A 13,083-nucleotide genomic window follows, 5' to 3' on the forward strand; every position below is an offset into this window, starting at 1 on the left:
CATGTGAAAATTTGAGCTCAATCGGTCCTTGAAGTTGCGAGATAATAATGAAAGAAAAAACACCCTTGTCACATGAAGTTAAGTGCGTTCAGATGCTTGATTTTGAGACCTCAAATTCTAAATCCAAGGTCCAGAAATCAAATTCGTTGAAAATTACCTCTTTCGAAAACTACTCCACTTCAGAGGGAGCGGTTTCTTACAATGATTTATACTACCAACCCAGTTATTCGTCACCAAGAAAGGTTTTATGCTAATAATTATTTTGAGTAATTACCAACAGTGTCCACTGCCTTTATGTGTAGCTTATAAATCAAAGTAAATTGATTCAGAGATTGGAGGTGCATGTTCTGTTGCTGCTAACTAGTTACTGCTGTTTTCAACACAATTTTTAAAAATTAACATTGATAAAATGTTTAAGCAACTTCAACCATGTTTGTAAAAATGTGCATTTCTTTAAAGTTTTTAAATAAATGCTTCACATGTATGCTTTACTTCAATAGCTATTGTAACTTTGGTTTGTTTGTATTGGTCGAATAATAATATTAATAATAGTTTTTCACAGGAGTTGGGAAAGTACTGAGTATACAGTGCTAACACACATCGGTGTATGGGTAAAAACCAAAATTAACATTCTTTATCCACGACGCAATTTTAACATCTCTAATAATAGTACAGTTTCATACATTTTTATACTAGAGCAACAGCAATTAGTTTTAATTTGACTTTTTTTTCCTTTTTTTTCTTCTAAATTTGTTTGACACACCAACTCCAATTTTCTATTATAAAAAATATGTACAACTATTTCAGCTCCATGGGGAGTATACAGCCTATGCTACCTAGTATGTAGTACACTAAGCTAAATCAATCACAAGAACCATCTCTACCCTCACAGGTACCCATTTACAGTTGGGTAAAAATAAAGTTTAGTCGAGTGTCTTTCTCAAGAAGGACACATATGCCGTGCTCAAGATTTTAACCAACACCCTAATGACTTAAAGGAACACGTTGCCTTGGATTGGGAGAGTTGGTCTATAAAAAGCGTTTGTAGCAGTTTGTTATAAAATGCAAAAGGGTAGAAATGCATATAGGTAGAAAGGTGATAAAAGTAGAATACTATGACCCACACAAATCTGCCTCGAAATTGAGTGGTTTTCCTTTTACTCTGCGAACTAACACGGTCTGCCATTAAATTTTGTATGGGTTGGCTCCCATAATGGCCGACAGTGTTATAGTTGACAAGGTAAAAGGAAAACCGTCCATTTTCGAGGCATGTTTGTTTAGATCATTGTATTTTACTTTTAAAACATCTTTCTACCCATATGTATTTTATAACCAGAGGTTAAAAACGCTTTTTAACCAACTCGACGTGTTCCTTTAACCACCAGTGCGATTTCCTCCGTTGCCTCCTTGAATCATCATGCCCAATTTTACTGAAACTTCTCAAAAACTTCACAAGTTTGAATCCAACCAAGCTAACCGTTGGTTTCACAATGACTAGAATAAATATCGTCAACTATTTACTTAATCACAGTTTCATGATTTGTTAAGTTAGTATGAGAGGGAGGGAGTTTGCCAAGTTCCTTTGACGGGAACATCATCTCAATAAACAACTTCAATAAAATTCAAGGCAATTTAGACACCATTTCAAGGACTTTTTGATAGTTCTTCAAATTCAGAACTTATTAAGGACTTTTCAGGATCTGGTTGAAGCCTGTTAAGGTCACCATTGTTGTTCTTTTAATTACTCAATTAGAAAGCCAATCGATGACTTTATTCACGTCGCCATTTGCCGCTTGGAGCATCTCCTTCAATTTCTCTGGGCTCTTGAAGGGAAACATGTCCGTCAATCCCTGCAAACTGCTTTCATTTGAATCAAACTCTTTGTCTTTAGTACCAGATCTTCTTGCTTCTCCACCTTCTAGTTTTTCAAGTCCACCCCGCTCCAACCAACGCTGTCTGTCGTTCGTCTGAACCATCTGTCGTTGCTCTTCCTTACGTTTGTTCCTTTCGGTCTGAATTTGAAAACAAAAATTATTTTGTTATCAAGAAAAAGTTTTCAGCAACACTACAACATTTTTTCCACTGTTTAACCTTTGACCTTCAATGTGACCTCACCTGTTCTCGAGCTCTGGCCTTCTTTTCATTAAACTCTCTATCTTCTCGTGCCTTCTTCTCGTCAGCCCACTGTTGTCTCTTTCTCTGATAAAAAGAACGTCAAGGAGAGGTGCTTATTTTAGGATATTCATTCAGAGACACAACTCAAGGTCTGAACAATGAGTGTCACCATGTGTCACAGTGCCAGCACCTTGATTCAATGAAGTTGTTTTAGGGACTCGCTGACTGTTGGTGTTCTTCACACTTTTTCTGTATTTTGTCAATATCTTTGTGCAGAGATCGCGGCTCCCCCCCCCCCCCCCCCCCCTTCGAGACTCACCAATTAAGTCCTGTGGTGAAACCTGCCGGGAAGAAGGAGGAGAGGCCGACCTAAAATGAACTGGCACCAGGCCATCCAGCAGGACCTTCATAGGGTCAATAGAGGGTGGAGCGACGTCAGGTCACTGACTGCTGACCGATCTGCCTGGAGAGCGTTGACTGCCTCATGCGTCGGACGACGCAGGAGCCCCCAAGTCTAAGTAAGATCTTGGTAACTTAGATCTTGGGCCAGTCATAAAGCCATAAAACCTTACATGTATCCAGGGATGCCACCCAAGCATACGATAAGACCTGGGACCCAGCAGCAGAGGGACAACCTCTTCAGTTTTTCCAGGTCCAGGAATTCCTTTAACCATCCTCCCAACACTTGAAAAAAAAATGACTGCTGTTAAACCGCTGTAATATCTTGGTAATGTTTGGCTGAAATTAATTAAGGAATTATTTATCTTTTACCATGTGTTTCAGGAAATGGGAGACTTTTGGACGGTCCCTTTTCACAGTTCTTGCCAAGTGGTGCGCGTGCTCAGACCTATGCCCACAATACGGAGCATGTGCGCACGGACTCCAAGCCGCATAAAAGGACCGTTTTTTCTACTGCCACCAGCGTCTCAAAAGTCTCCCATTGCAGTTCCCTTAAAAACTTTTTTTTTTCACATAAAACTGCTTTTACTTACAATATTGTCAAATTTCTTTTTTTCTTGTTCTCTAACCTGCTGCCGGCGGACCTGTTCCTCTGACATCTTGGCGCCTCCTGATACCACAAAAAATATGAAAATCAATCCAGAAAAAAGAATGCCAACAAAAACTTGTTAAAAAAACATTCTTTCATACAATCATTTGAAATTCTCTAAAAAGCTTAAAGATATGGATTTTACATGTAGATTGTTTATTGGTCATAAAATTTAATTTGCATACAAAGGCAACACTAAAACTTTGTAAAAGAACTGGAATAACCTAGCAGTAGACCCAGCGGAGTACAAATTGCTTAACACCTTTAAGCTCGCACTTAAGGCTCAAATCCATCTAAGTAGCTCTCCAAATCCAACAGTTTTTACTTGCACTATCTTTGCATAATTTTTGTTCGCACTCGACAGCATGTCCTATAAATATTATTCTTGGACGCATGCACAAACACGTAGTGCATTTATCATCGCATATGAGTAGGGTGACTGCACTTCACTAAAGGAAGTCACATAATGAAAATTTCAACTGAATACAATGTCTACTTGCTCCTGAGAAAACAACACCCAATAAACTGTCACTGTTTTTTTTAAAAAGAACATCAAAGTGTATATTACTCACCGACACGCCTCGGTGTGATGGAGACATGACCAACTCTCTTCTTCTCTTTGTACGCCGCCAGTCTCTCCAATTCGTTATTTGCACCTGGATGGAAGATTATCCAGATATTTGTTTAATATGGAGCGATGCAAAGAGAGTTAACTTCGTAAAATGATGTTTCAAATAAATAACTTGTCAAGTCAAGTTCAACACATTTTAAAGGACAACTTTCCATATGGCGCCACCACTTTTTCACTCATTTTTTTACAAAAAGGGATATCTCATTGACTGAGGTAAATTAGATACTATACTATTGTATATCGAATGAAAAAGTGGTGGCGCCATACGGAAACTTCTCCATTTTAATATATAAATTTATAATATCAATTGGAATAAAATTTGTTTCAAATATTTTTGTCAATGAATTAAATGTCAAAATCTTAATTACAGTAGCAAATAGCGATTGCAAGTGGAAAACAAAGCTTCAATTTTGGATTTGCATATTTTTGTAACTATACTCACAGTTTTGTAATTGTTCTCGTTTCTTTGGGTTTGGCGTATGAAGAGTGTATCCACCATTACTGTACATAAAACAAAACATGAGGAGTGTGGATAAAACATCAACCCAAGTGCAGTGGGGGATACTTCAGGAACCTCAGAACTATAGTCTTGAAGCACTAGACCTCGTAACGTAACTGGTGCGCTGTATTCCTTTTTCGAAATATTGACATTATCGGTCATGGTCATACTAATGTCAAAATTTCACAAAAAATACAGCGCCCCAGTAACTGGGTCTAGTCTTGAACTAAACATTTTTTTAATAATATAATTTCAAAAATCTATATAAACACAAATTGCAAAATTTGTCATAGAAATAAAACATTTTACTCAATATTAAAAAAAAAACACAAATTAAAAACACACGGTTGATAGGTGTCTCGTCGCTCTTCATCAGGAGTTGGCTGCCCGTGGCTCAGCGACTCATCACCGCCAGGCAGTCGGCCCCTAGCTGCAGGACCGTTCGTAGTAGAAGAAGACGCTCTGTTGGCATAACCACTGGCAATGGCGTTTCTATCACCTCGAACTGACATAGGATTCCTGCCGGTTGCACTCAAAGATTGGCTCTCCCTTTCGTCCCACATTTTGTGAGTTCTCACTGCAGGCTGTGCTGCTGTTTTCTTAGGAGTCCGGGAGTGAATTTTAGTTGTCTTTTTGCCTCTATCTGCCGATGTCTGCTTCAAAGTGGCAAGGGTGACTACTCTGGGTTTTGGAGGCGTGTTTACTTTTGTTGTTGTTGTGGTTGATTTAGTTTTAGTTCCACTGGTCGTCGTAGATTCATTTGTTTTTGACGCTGGGGTTTTTCCTTTCCTCTTCGGCTGTGCATGAGTTCTCGAACCGATTGCGTAGGATAGACTCATGACGTTTTTGTGTGTGGCTTCTCAACAAAAAACATAGATAGTACGGGGGAATTCCCGCTAGCATGCAACCAGTGAATTCCCAAACGAATGATGATGTGATATAAAAAACACAATCCGTTGTAATGAAATAGCGCCACCAATAGCTTGGAGATCATGAATAATTCTTTCCAAAAGGCCACATTGTGGTCGTTTTGTCTCCTCGTCTTTCGAGATTTGAAATGACAAAAATGTCTTTGAAATGTCTTTGGAAATGTTGCAGGTCATTTTAGATGACAAAAGTGACTGATTTTAACGTGACTTTGAAAGTTTGATGCCTTTTGATTGATGAATCGATTGATGAATTGAACTCGAAGCAAAGTTCATCACACCATGATCACACAGAGTGATGAACTTCTTCGAGACCTCAAAAAAAAATTGTTTAAGGTCTCGAAATCAAATTCGATGAAACTTACTTCTTGCTCGAAAACTATTTCAATTCAGAGGAAGCCGTTTCTCCCAATGTTTTTTTTTATACTATCAACCTCTCCCCATTACTCCTTACCAAGTAAGGTTTTGTGCTAATAATTACTTTGAGTAATTACCAATTAAGTGGCCATCACTGCCAGGCAGGGGGGGGGGGGGTGGTGAAGAATCAGGGTCATCTATTTATTCTTGGGCGGTGGTTTAGGTTACATTTTCCTCCCTTTCTCTAGGGTTTCCTCTAAAACTGAAGTCTACAACACTTTCAAGTTCACCAGCTGCTAGCCAAAGGCACTGGGCACCTTCACATTATTTTGTTTAATAATAAAATACAAAATCTGTGAACAAATTGACTCAATTGGTCATCGAAGTTAGTGCAAAAGGTGCATTGAGAATGAAGACGGAAAACACTTAGAGCAGTAGTCCAAGTCTATATTCTATACCATCCGCCCTTAGTTTAAACAGGACAGTTCTTTTCAGAACTGAGAAGTCTCCCGAACCCCCATATTATCCGCGGCAGTAAGCAAGACAGTTCTCCAAGAACAAACTCTACCTTGCAAGGAGATACACACACATGGTGTTACATAATTGCGTGTGCTTTCAGGTGCCCGCTAAATAAAGTGCACCTCCAAAAAACTACCCGTTACTTCAGAGGGAGCCGTTCTCACAATGAGTTATTGTTGGTTACCCAGGTAATGTTTAATGCTTACTAGATAACCATAATAGATTGTTATACCTCTGTGCAAATTGTGAAGTTTGATTGGTCGAGAACCAATTATGTGACGCGCAACAAAAACGCATGTTTACATGGCTCGCGACGCGCCGGGTAACATGAAAAGTGATGTACACCGGGTGTACATCACCTTGATCGTTCCCAGCGTTAGTCGATTTCGCGCTGTGTACGTAACAACCGCGGGTTCGAGGAAGTTGTTTCTCGTTCGTCTGCTTATTAAACAATGAATAGTCCGCCGTAATAATGTTTGAATATGACAACAGAACTTCGAGAAGAGGAATAACAATCACACAAAGGTATAACAAAACAGGGAAAATGGCACCCTCGGCTTCGCCTCGGGTTCCATTTTCCCCCTCGGGTGTACAAAACGCCATGGACCCCGTCACAGCGTGCAACAATTTGTATAGTGTTCACTCTTCATAGAGTTAAACATGCCTCACTCAGAATGCATGTTTGTGATGTGGCGTATTATGTCACTCGCATGATTCATGTACTAGGTAACAGTAAATCGTGCAAGAAACTTTACCTTCTTTTATTATCTACAAAATATGATTTTCAAAAATAATATTGCATCCCGCACGTGGTGCCCTCAATTCAGCAGAGTGCATGAATAAAGTGCACTTATGCACTATAAAATTAAGGCTCATAAAATGACGGCAACCTCCCCCAACCTGCAACTGTGTAAAACAGGACTAACTCGGGAAATCTCCGCATGATAAAATGAAGAAGAGCGCCACCACACCCCACTTTAATTATTTGATTCGCTCTGATGGCGCTGCTCATTAGCTCAATGTTTTGTTTTATAGCTTTTTGTATGGTCTGGATAAAAATGAAGAAATAATAAATACTATGTTTTGTACCTGCAAGTTTCACTATTTATTTATGGTTTCTTCTCAGTATAGCTTTGATTGTTTAGCTAAAACCTAAAACTAAAAGTGAGTTTTACAGTGATCCTTTAGGCCCCTATTGTGAGCAAGGTCAGGGGGCACATCTTTGATGGCAGGGGGTCTCCTTTCCATGGACGGCCTCTTGTGTGTGACAATAATAATTATAATTATTGTCTAAATAATTAATTGTTGTCAATAAATAAAAGTAGGCATATAAGTGCAGTGAAGGGGGGCCGGGCTAACACGGTCTTGGCACCTCCTTTCATGACGAGGGCCACCAATTCCTGGCAATTAAAGCTAAAATAAATGTTTCTATCGGAAGTATATTCATTATTAATTCGGAAGAGTCCATATAGGAAGACCAAACCGTTTTTGTCACACGGTGCAAAAACAAATCTGAAAGCTTGCGCATTTCCCTTGCAAAATATTTTATTTAATGTTTTAATTAAGAGCCACGAAATTCACTCGAGCTAGATAGAAAAACGATGTATACCCTGTCCATCACCAACCGCCGTCGATCCTTCCCGGAGGAGGTAGAGGAGGCTTTTGACTAAAAACCAAGCGAACAGAAGTTTGTTGACCCCCCTAGATCCAGGTGCCCATCGTCCTTGAAAAAGGTGCTCTTGGAAAATATTACGAAGTATTTTTTGTATGATAAAATCATTTTGCTGTCTTACGAGAACATAAGACCATTCCTTAGACAACAGGCACAGCAGCGCCACGAGGTTAGAGCATGGCTCAAAATAATATGCCGACATTTTAGGGGGTGTGTGGGCTGGCATAAATGAATGGGGCAAGGCCAACAAACATTATTGAATCGATATGGACCTATGGTAGTATCCACTCCCTGTCAATGCATTCGTGTCCAAGGCAGGTCATAGTACGTGGTCCCCGGTTTCGAGTTGGGGGTATCGTCAAAACAACAATTTGAAGGGCAAACGACAATAGAGTCAATGGACTTTACAAAAGCATTCATACATTATGATTCACACGTTCTAATAACCGGCTAGTCGGCTGACAGCGATCACGCCATCCCCGTGCGCGTGCTATTATGCTAATCACATTTAAAATGCAAAACTCTTTGGGGCTTCTCCACCCAACGGCCAATCAGATACCGCGTAGGTTGCGTGATCGCTCATTTACATGTTACTGAACGTGACGTCACTGGTCAGGCGATCCCGGATAAAACGGGCCATAATGAATCCGGCTGGTTTGTACATGTACATTGTATACATATTCATGTATGTGAGAGCAAGTACCTGCTACACACACACAACGACCGTTCGATCTTTTGGGTGTTTAAATGGGAATTTCCGAGTAGTGTGTGTACAGTGCATTAACGAAAACAAGGTGAAACCTCCATGGTGAACCCTACTGTCACGGTAGCAAACTTTCCACAATCAGGACATCCCCGCGGAGTATAAAGTGATGAAAACACAAACAGTGGTATCCAGAATTCTTACAACCTCCGAAGAGAGAACAGATACGGTGGACTTGTTCAGAAACGTCAGAAACTGAATCTTGCTTTAGCTGTTTAATATATCATCTGGATCTGGGCATCAACGAAGTGATTGCATTTAAAACATCATTCGAAGTTGAAGTGCATTGCTATTCTGCTAATTGAGAGAAAAGCATATCTACCTACTTCAAAATGGAATTGAGCCTTACAGACAACGAGAGAATGTCGACCAGCCGTTCGAACCAATCCATCTTGGGCGTGATGAAGGGCTTCATCGACGCCGTCAATGAGATGGACGAGACGGTACTCATTCCCAGCCTCCTGATTGACATGCAAGTCGATCCAAACACAGTTGCACTTCCAGAAACAACCACCACAACAACCACCACACGCCCTGAAAAAGACTTCGCCGTCATACCTACCAACCAAGACTCTGTTAACCTGCACACTTGTTACTCCATGTTGAAAGCTGTCAAATCGGAGCTAATCCGTGGACCAACTTCAACTTCAGAGGCTGACGAGGAGGAAGAAATCCCTGCTCTGATCGGGGCAGACAACCGGAGCAGGACCCTCGAGGCAGCAACCGCACGGGCCTTTAGAGAACATTTACTCGGACTTTTCGGGGTACTCCAACAGCTTACAGACGTTAGCAAGAAACTCACTGGTAAATACCAAGAAGAACTTGGCGACTATCAGTCATGCTTCATCAAACCAAAGTCGTCATATCTAATGTAGATAAAACTATGTTCGTCTTGCTTGAAGAACAATGAGACTATAGTATTAGGTGCAATTGAACGGCTCGGAGTTTTTGTACGTCATCATGATATTGTTGCTGGACTACGATTTCTGTTAAAACTGCAGGACAGAATGGTAGCAGATAGCAAGAAACTGACAATTTGTTAAACATTACTGTAAAGTGTACGTATAATGATGGAAATACAACTCTGATGTATACAATATTGTTTGTATACATTTGAAATGTTTTGAAATGTTTGAATTATAGTTTATATATTGTGAAGGTTAACATTGAAATGCACACTTGCCTTCCTCTTTTAATTTAAAATAGTAAGAAAAGTCAAATCAAAATGAAAAAATGCACAATTTCCGGGATAGTTTTGCACTCGAATGTTTCCTAAATTTCTCTAATTTTGCACCTGGAAAAAAAAATCCATAAGTGAAAACTGGAAAACAATGGAAAGATAAAATATGTACGTATTTCAAATTCATTCGATACATTTTGAGAGTCTGACATTGTTTATACTTTTGTAAAAAAAATAATATATTATATTAGATATCTCTAAAAAAATACAACGGTCACAGGGCCTTAAAAATAAAAAAATGAAAATTTTGTTAAAAATATAACTAAATGGTGTTCCTCTTCAATTTCTTACCATGAAAAGTTGGTGTTATGTTGCAATCAGCCATCATTGAGAACGGAACAAAATTCATTTGGAAAATTTATACGGGCGATACTTTTTGTTTGTTTTTTTTGTTTAAGTTTTATAATCAATTCTCTGAATATTTACTTGACAGTGATTTCGTCTGATCACAGTCGCAGGTATACACCTGTGTCAATTTAATATTAAAAACACTGAACTCTTATTTATATTCATAAACCCAGTTTGCCTTTACTTTTTGTCACAGCTGTTTTAAAAACACTAAACCTAAATCATTTATGATTAAACTCGTAAAATGTAATTATGAAAAGTAACAGATGGTTTAAGAATTCACTTTGAATTTGCCTTTACACTTAAAAAGATTAGAACTCGCGGATATCAATCAAGTTTTCTTTTACAAAGGTTAAAAAGAATAATGTATGGTATTTTGTCAATTTGGATATACCTTCTTCTCGAGGGGTGGGGCATTTTGCCAACTGTTTATGTACTAAAAATAAACAACACCATTAAACTTTTGTGTTTTGCAAGTTATTATTATGTATGATAATTATTTGTAAATTTTGAATGTACATGCACCTTCTCAGTGGTGATGGGGCTTTTTGCCAACTGTACTACAAATAAAACAACATCAATTGGACTTCTCTGTTTTGCAAATTGGTCGTTTTAAAAGTAGGGTGGATTTTGAAACGTTGCATGGTGGAAATTACTTCTAAAAACCATATAAGGCTCACGTGGAGCCTTATTATAGTTTCTAGAAGAAAGTGGAAATACGAAAACCTGACCATATTATTTTAATGTACATGTAAAAACAATCCCTGTTCATATGCATTACACATTCCACATGCATAAAGAACTTGATGCAGTGAAACAGTGATTCTGTTGTGACAGTTTTTTGTTATCTTTTATTTAATTATTTCGAAATAAAGTGAACTTCACAACTAAAAGTCATAAGCGGTTGCTGGCTTGCAACGAGTCGAACTCGGTTGCGAAATGTGCATGGATGATATGTGTAGGCGGGGCGTCATGGCCGTTGCTATAATAAATCGGAAACTTGCCCATGAACTGAACGCGTGCTGCGAGAGGGAAAACTGTGCTGTGCATGATGCACCGACACGGTCTACTGAGCTTACTGTTCTGGGCACTCCCTGATGTGAAAAATAAAAATACAATGCGAATTGTGGATGGTTAACTCCCGTAGTCATACAACCTCCATATATCTATAGAGTTTATAAAATAAAATGATAAAATAGGTATGATGAAATCGGGGCCTGTGAAATGAAACGGAAATAATCCATGTCAAGGTCAGGGTATTGTGACGACCAGTCCCAGTTGATATTGTGCTAACAATAGTTTTATGATCGGCGTTGTGACGTATTGTGATGTCACTTTTTGAAACAATAATGATAATTGATTAATCTATTAATTTTGGACCTAGTTAAATTGAAGCCCCAATGTCATGTCAGCACTGGTGCTTACTTGAATTTTCGGAAATACCCACTATCATTTTGTAATACTGAAAGGGGGGGGGGGGGGGGTCATGACATCCAACTCCTATGCAATGTTTTGGTTATAAATTATTTTTAAGTATCGCGTCAGATAAAGTTTGTTTCTTCTTTTTTGGTGGGGAGAGGTGTTGTCGAAACATACACGTTCTTATGTTCTATGCGCATCGTTGATACTACCCCCCCATATCAATGATCAATCAATCTCATCTAGCCTGGGTAACTTGAAGAATACCAAGTTAAACATTAAATGTTGTCAAAAGAGTTAAAATTTACGTCATTGTATGACGTCAGCGGCATAACCATGGGGGGGGGGGGCGACGTCACCCACAGAAAACCCAACCATCACACATAAAGCATGCAGCGATCAAGAGTTCCGGCATTCCCGTCTCCAAAAATGACTGAGGGGATGCGGTTTTTCCTAAATCCCGGATTTCTTTAATCTTTGACACAACACTGGAGTTTGGAGTTGTGAGGTCCGGGTTTCCAGAGGGCCGCGGGTGCCGAACACGACAACATTATAATCAGTAAAAGAATTTTACTGATTACAGGAGTTAACCCAACCCAATAAGCCATTTTGAGATATGGTTGAAAGACACGCCAGAGGTTTTGGTGAATTTGTCTATATACACCCAAAACAAACGGTGCGCTATATAATGTCCACCCCCCCCCATCAAGGCTATTGATGTCTTTCCTCTAATTTTATTGAAAATTGTGTTTAGTGACAAAAAGGAAGAAAGACAGAAAGCGGCTCAGCTTAATATTAGCGCTTTTTTCAATTGCCGCGTCAATCAAAATAAGCAAACAGCGATTCTAGACTGTGGGCTTCAAATGCTACCTGCTTAGTGAATTTGATAGACCCCACAAGGCATTGCCATAATCTACATTGCATTGTGTGACTGCTTGATGCAAATAATTTTGGGGTAAGCGAACAAAATTTGCCGAGATGGACCCTGGTGGGCACAGTTTCGTATAGCTGGTTAAGCAGAAACCATTGCTTAATTTTCTGCTAAGCAAAACTGTTCAGGATCATGGCCCAATCCTGTTAAGCAGAAATATACTGCTTGACAAAATTTCTTTGATATGCAAAAAATGAGTCGGCACCAGCAGCCACAACAATGTAAACTTAATGTTATTTGGCCTGATAACCCGATTCTGCTAAACAATACTATTCTGAGCTTAGCGAGTTTTTGTGCTTCAGGCTTTATGAACTTGAGCCCAGATTGTACATGGTATTTTGGCTTCAACCCTATTCTGAGGGCATAATTTGTTCCGTCCGTACGAACATGTTTCGAAAACAATGTCCGACTATTTAAACAATAGAACAGGCTACCTCGACATGCTTGCGGTCTTTATAATTGGGTTTGTGAAGGACGCAAAGTAATTCTAAAACCGGGAGGAAATTTGACATTAGAAACAATCGATGCCTTTCCTTTTGACAATGAAGCGAAGGGCGACTTCACTGAAACGACCCGTGCCCAGACCGCAGAGGAAAGGGTGTGTCCACCCCTCGG

The 13,083-nt window shown here is 39.3% G+C and overlaps 2 protein-coding genes across 2 annotated transcripts; one reads left to right on the plus strand and one right to left on the minus strand.

Annotated features, from left to right (window-relative positions):
- Window positions 1-1,308: 1,308 nt before the first annotated feature.
- On the minus strand, window positions 1,309-5,160 carry LOC117298271 (PH domain-containing protein DDB_G0287875-like). The gene is made up of 6 exons (XM_033781420.1): window positions 4,639-5,160; window positions 4,237-4,295; window positions 3,736-3,819; window positions 3,108-3,184; window positions 2,116-2,199; window positions 1,309-2,012 (listed from the first exon to the last, which is right to left on the minus strand). The coding sequence occupies exons 1-6, from the start codon at window positions 5,130-5,132 to the stop codon at window positions 1,746-1,748; spliced, it is 1,065 nt and encodes a 354-aa protein (XP_033637311.1). The 5' UTR covers window positions 5,133-5,160; the 3' UTR covers window positions 1,309-1,745.
- A 3,308-nt stretch (window positions 5,161-8,468) lies between these two features.
- LOC117298907 (mid1-interacting protein 1-like) lies at window positions 8,469-10,704 on the plus strand. Its single transcript, XM_033782284.1, has one exon. It carries the CDS (start codon window positions 8,863-8,865, stop codon window positions 9,403-9,405), a length of 543 nt encoding a protein of 180 aa, XP_033638175.1. The 5' UTR covers window positions 8,469-8,862; the 3' UTR covers window positions 9,406-10,704.
- Window positions 10,705-13,083: the final 2,379 nt, after the last annotated feature.

Source organism: Asterias rubens, chromosome 13 (genome assembly GCF_902459465.1).
Source record: "Asterias rubens chromosome 13, eAstRub1.3, whole genome shotgun sequence".
In the NCBI taxonomy this organism is placed as follows: domain Eukaryota; kingdom Metazoa; phylum Echinodermata; class Asteroidea; order Forcipulatida; family Asteriidae; genus Asterias; species Asterias rubens.

Excerpts from the sequence above, each read along its gene's own strand:
- LOC117298271 (XM_033781420.1), bottom strand. The coding sequence starts at position 5,132 with ATGAGTCTATCCTACGCAATCGGTTCGAGAACTCATGCACAGCCGAAG. Across the intron at positions 3,185-3,735 it reads CATCACACCGAGGCGTGTCG|GAGGCGCCAAGATGTCAGAG; the intron begins GTGAGTAATATA and ends TTGTGGTATCAG. Across the intron at positions 2,013-2,115 it reads AGGCCAGAGCTCGAGAACAG|ACCGAAAGGAACAAACGTAA; the intron begins GTGAGGTCACAT and ends TTTCAAATTCAG.
- LOC117298907 (XM_033782284.1), top strand. The coding sequence starts at position 8,863 with ATGGAATTGAGCCTTACAGACAACGAGAGAATGTCGACCAGCCGTTCG.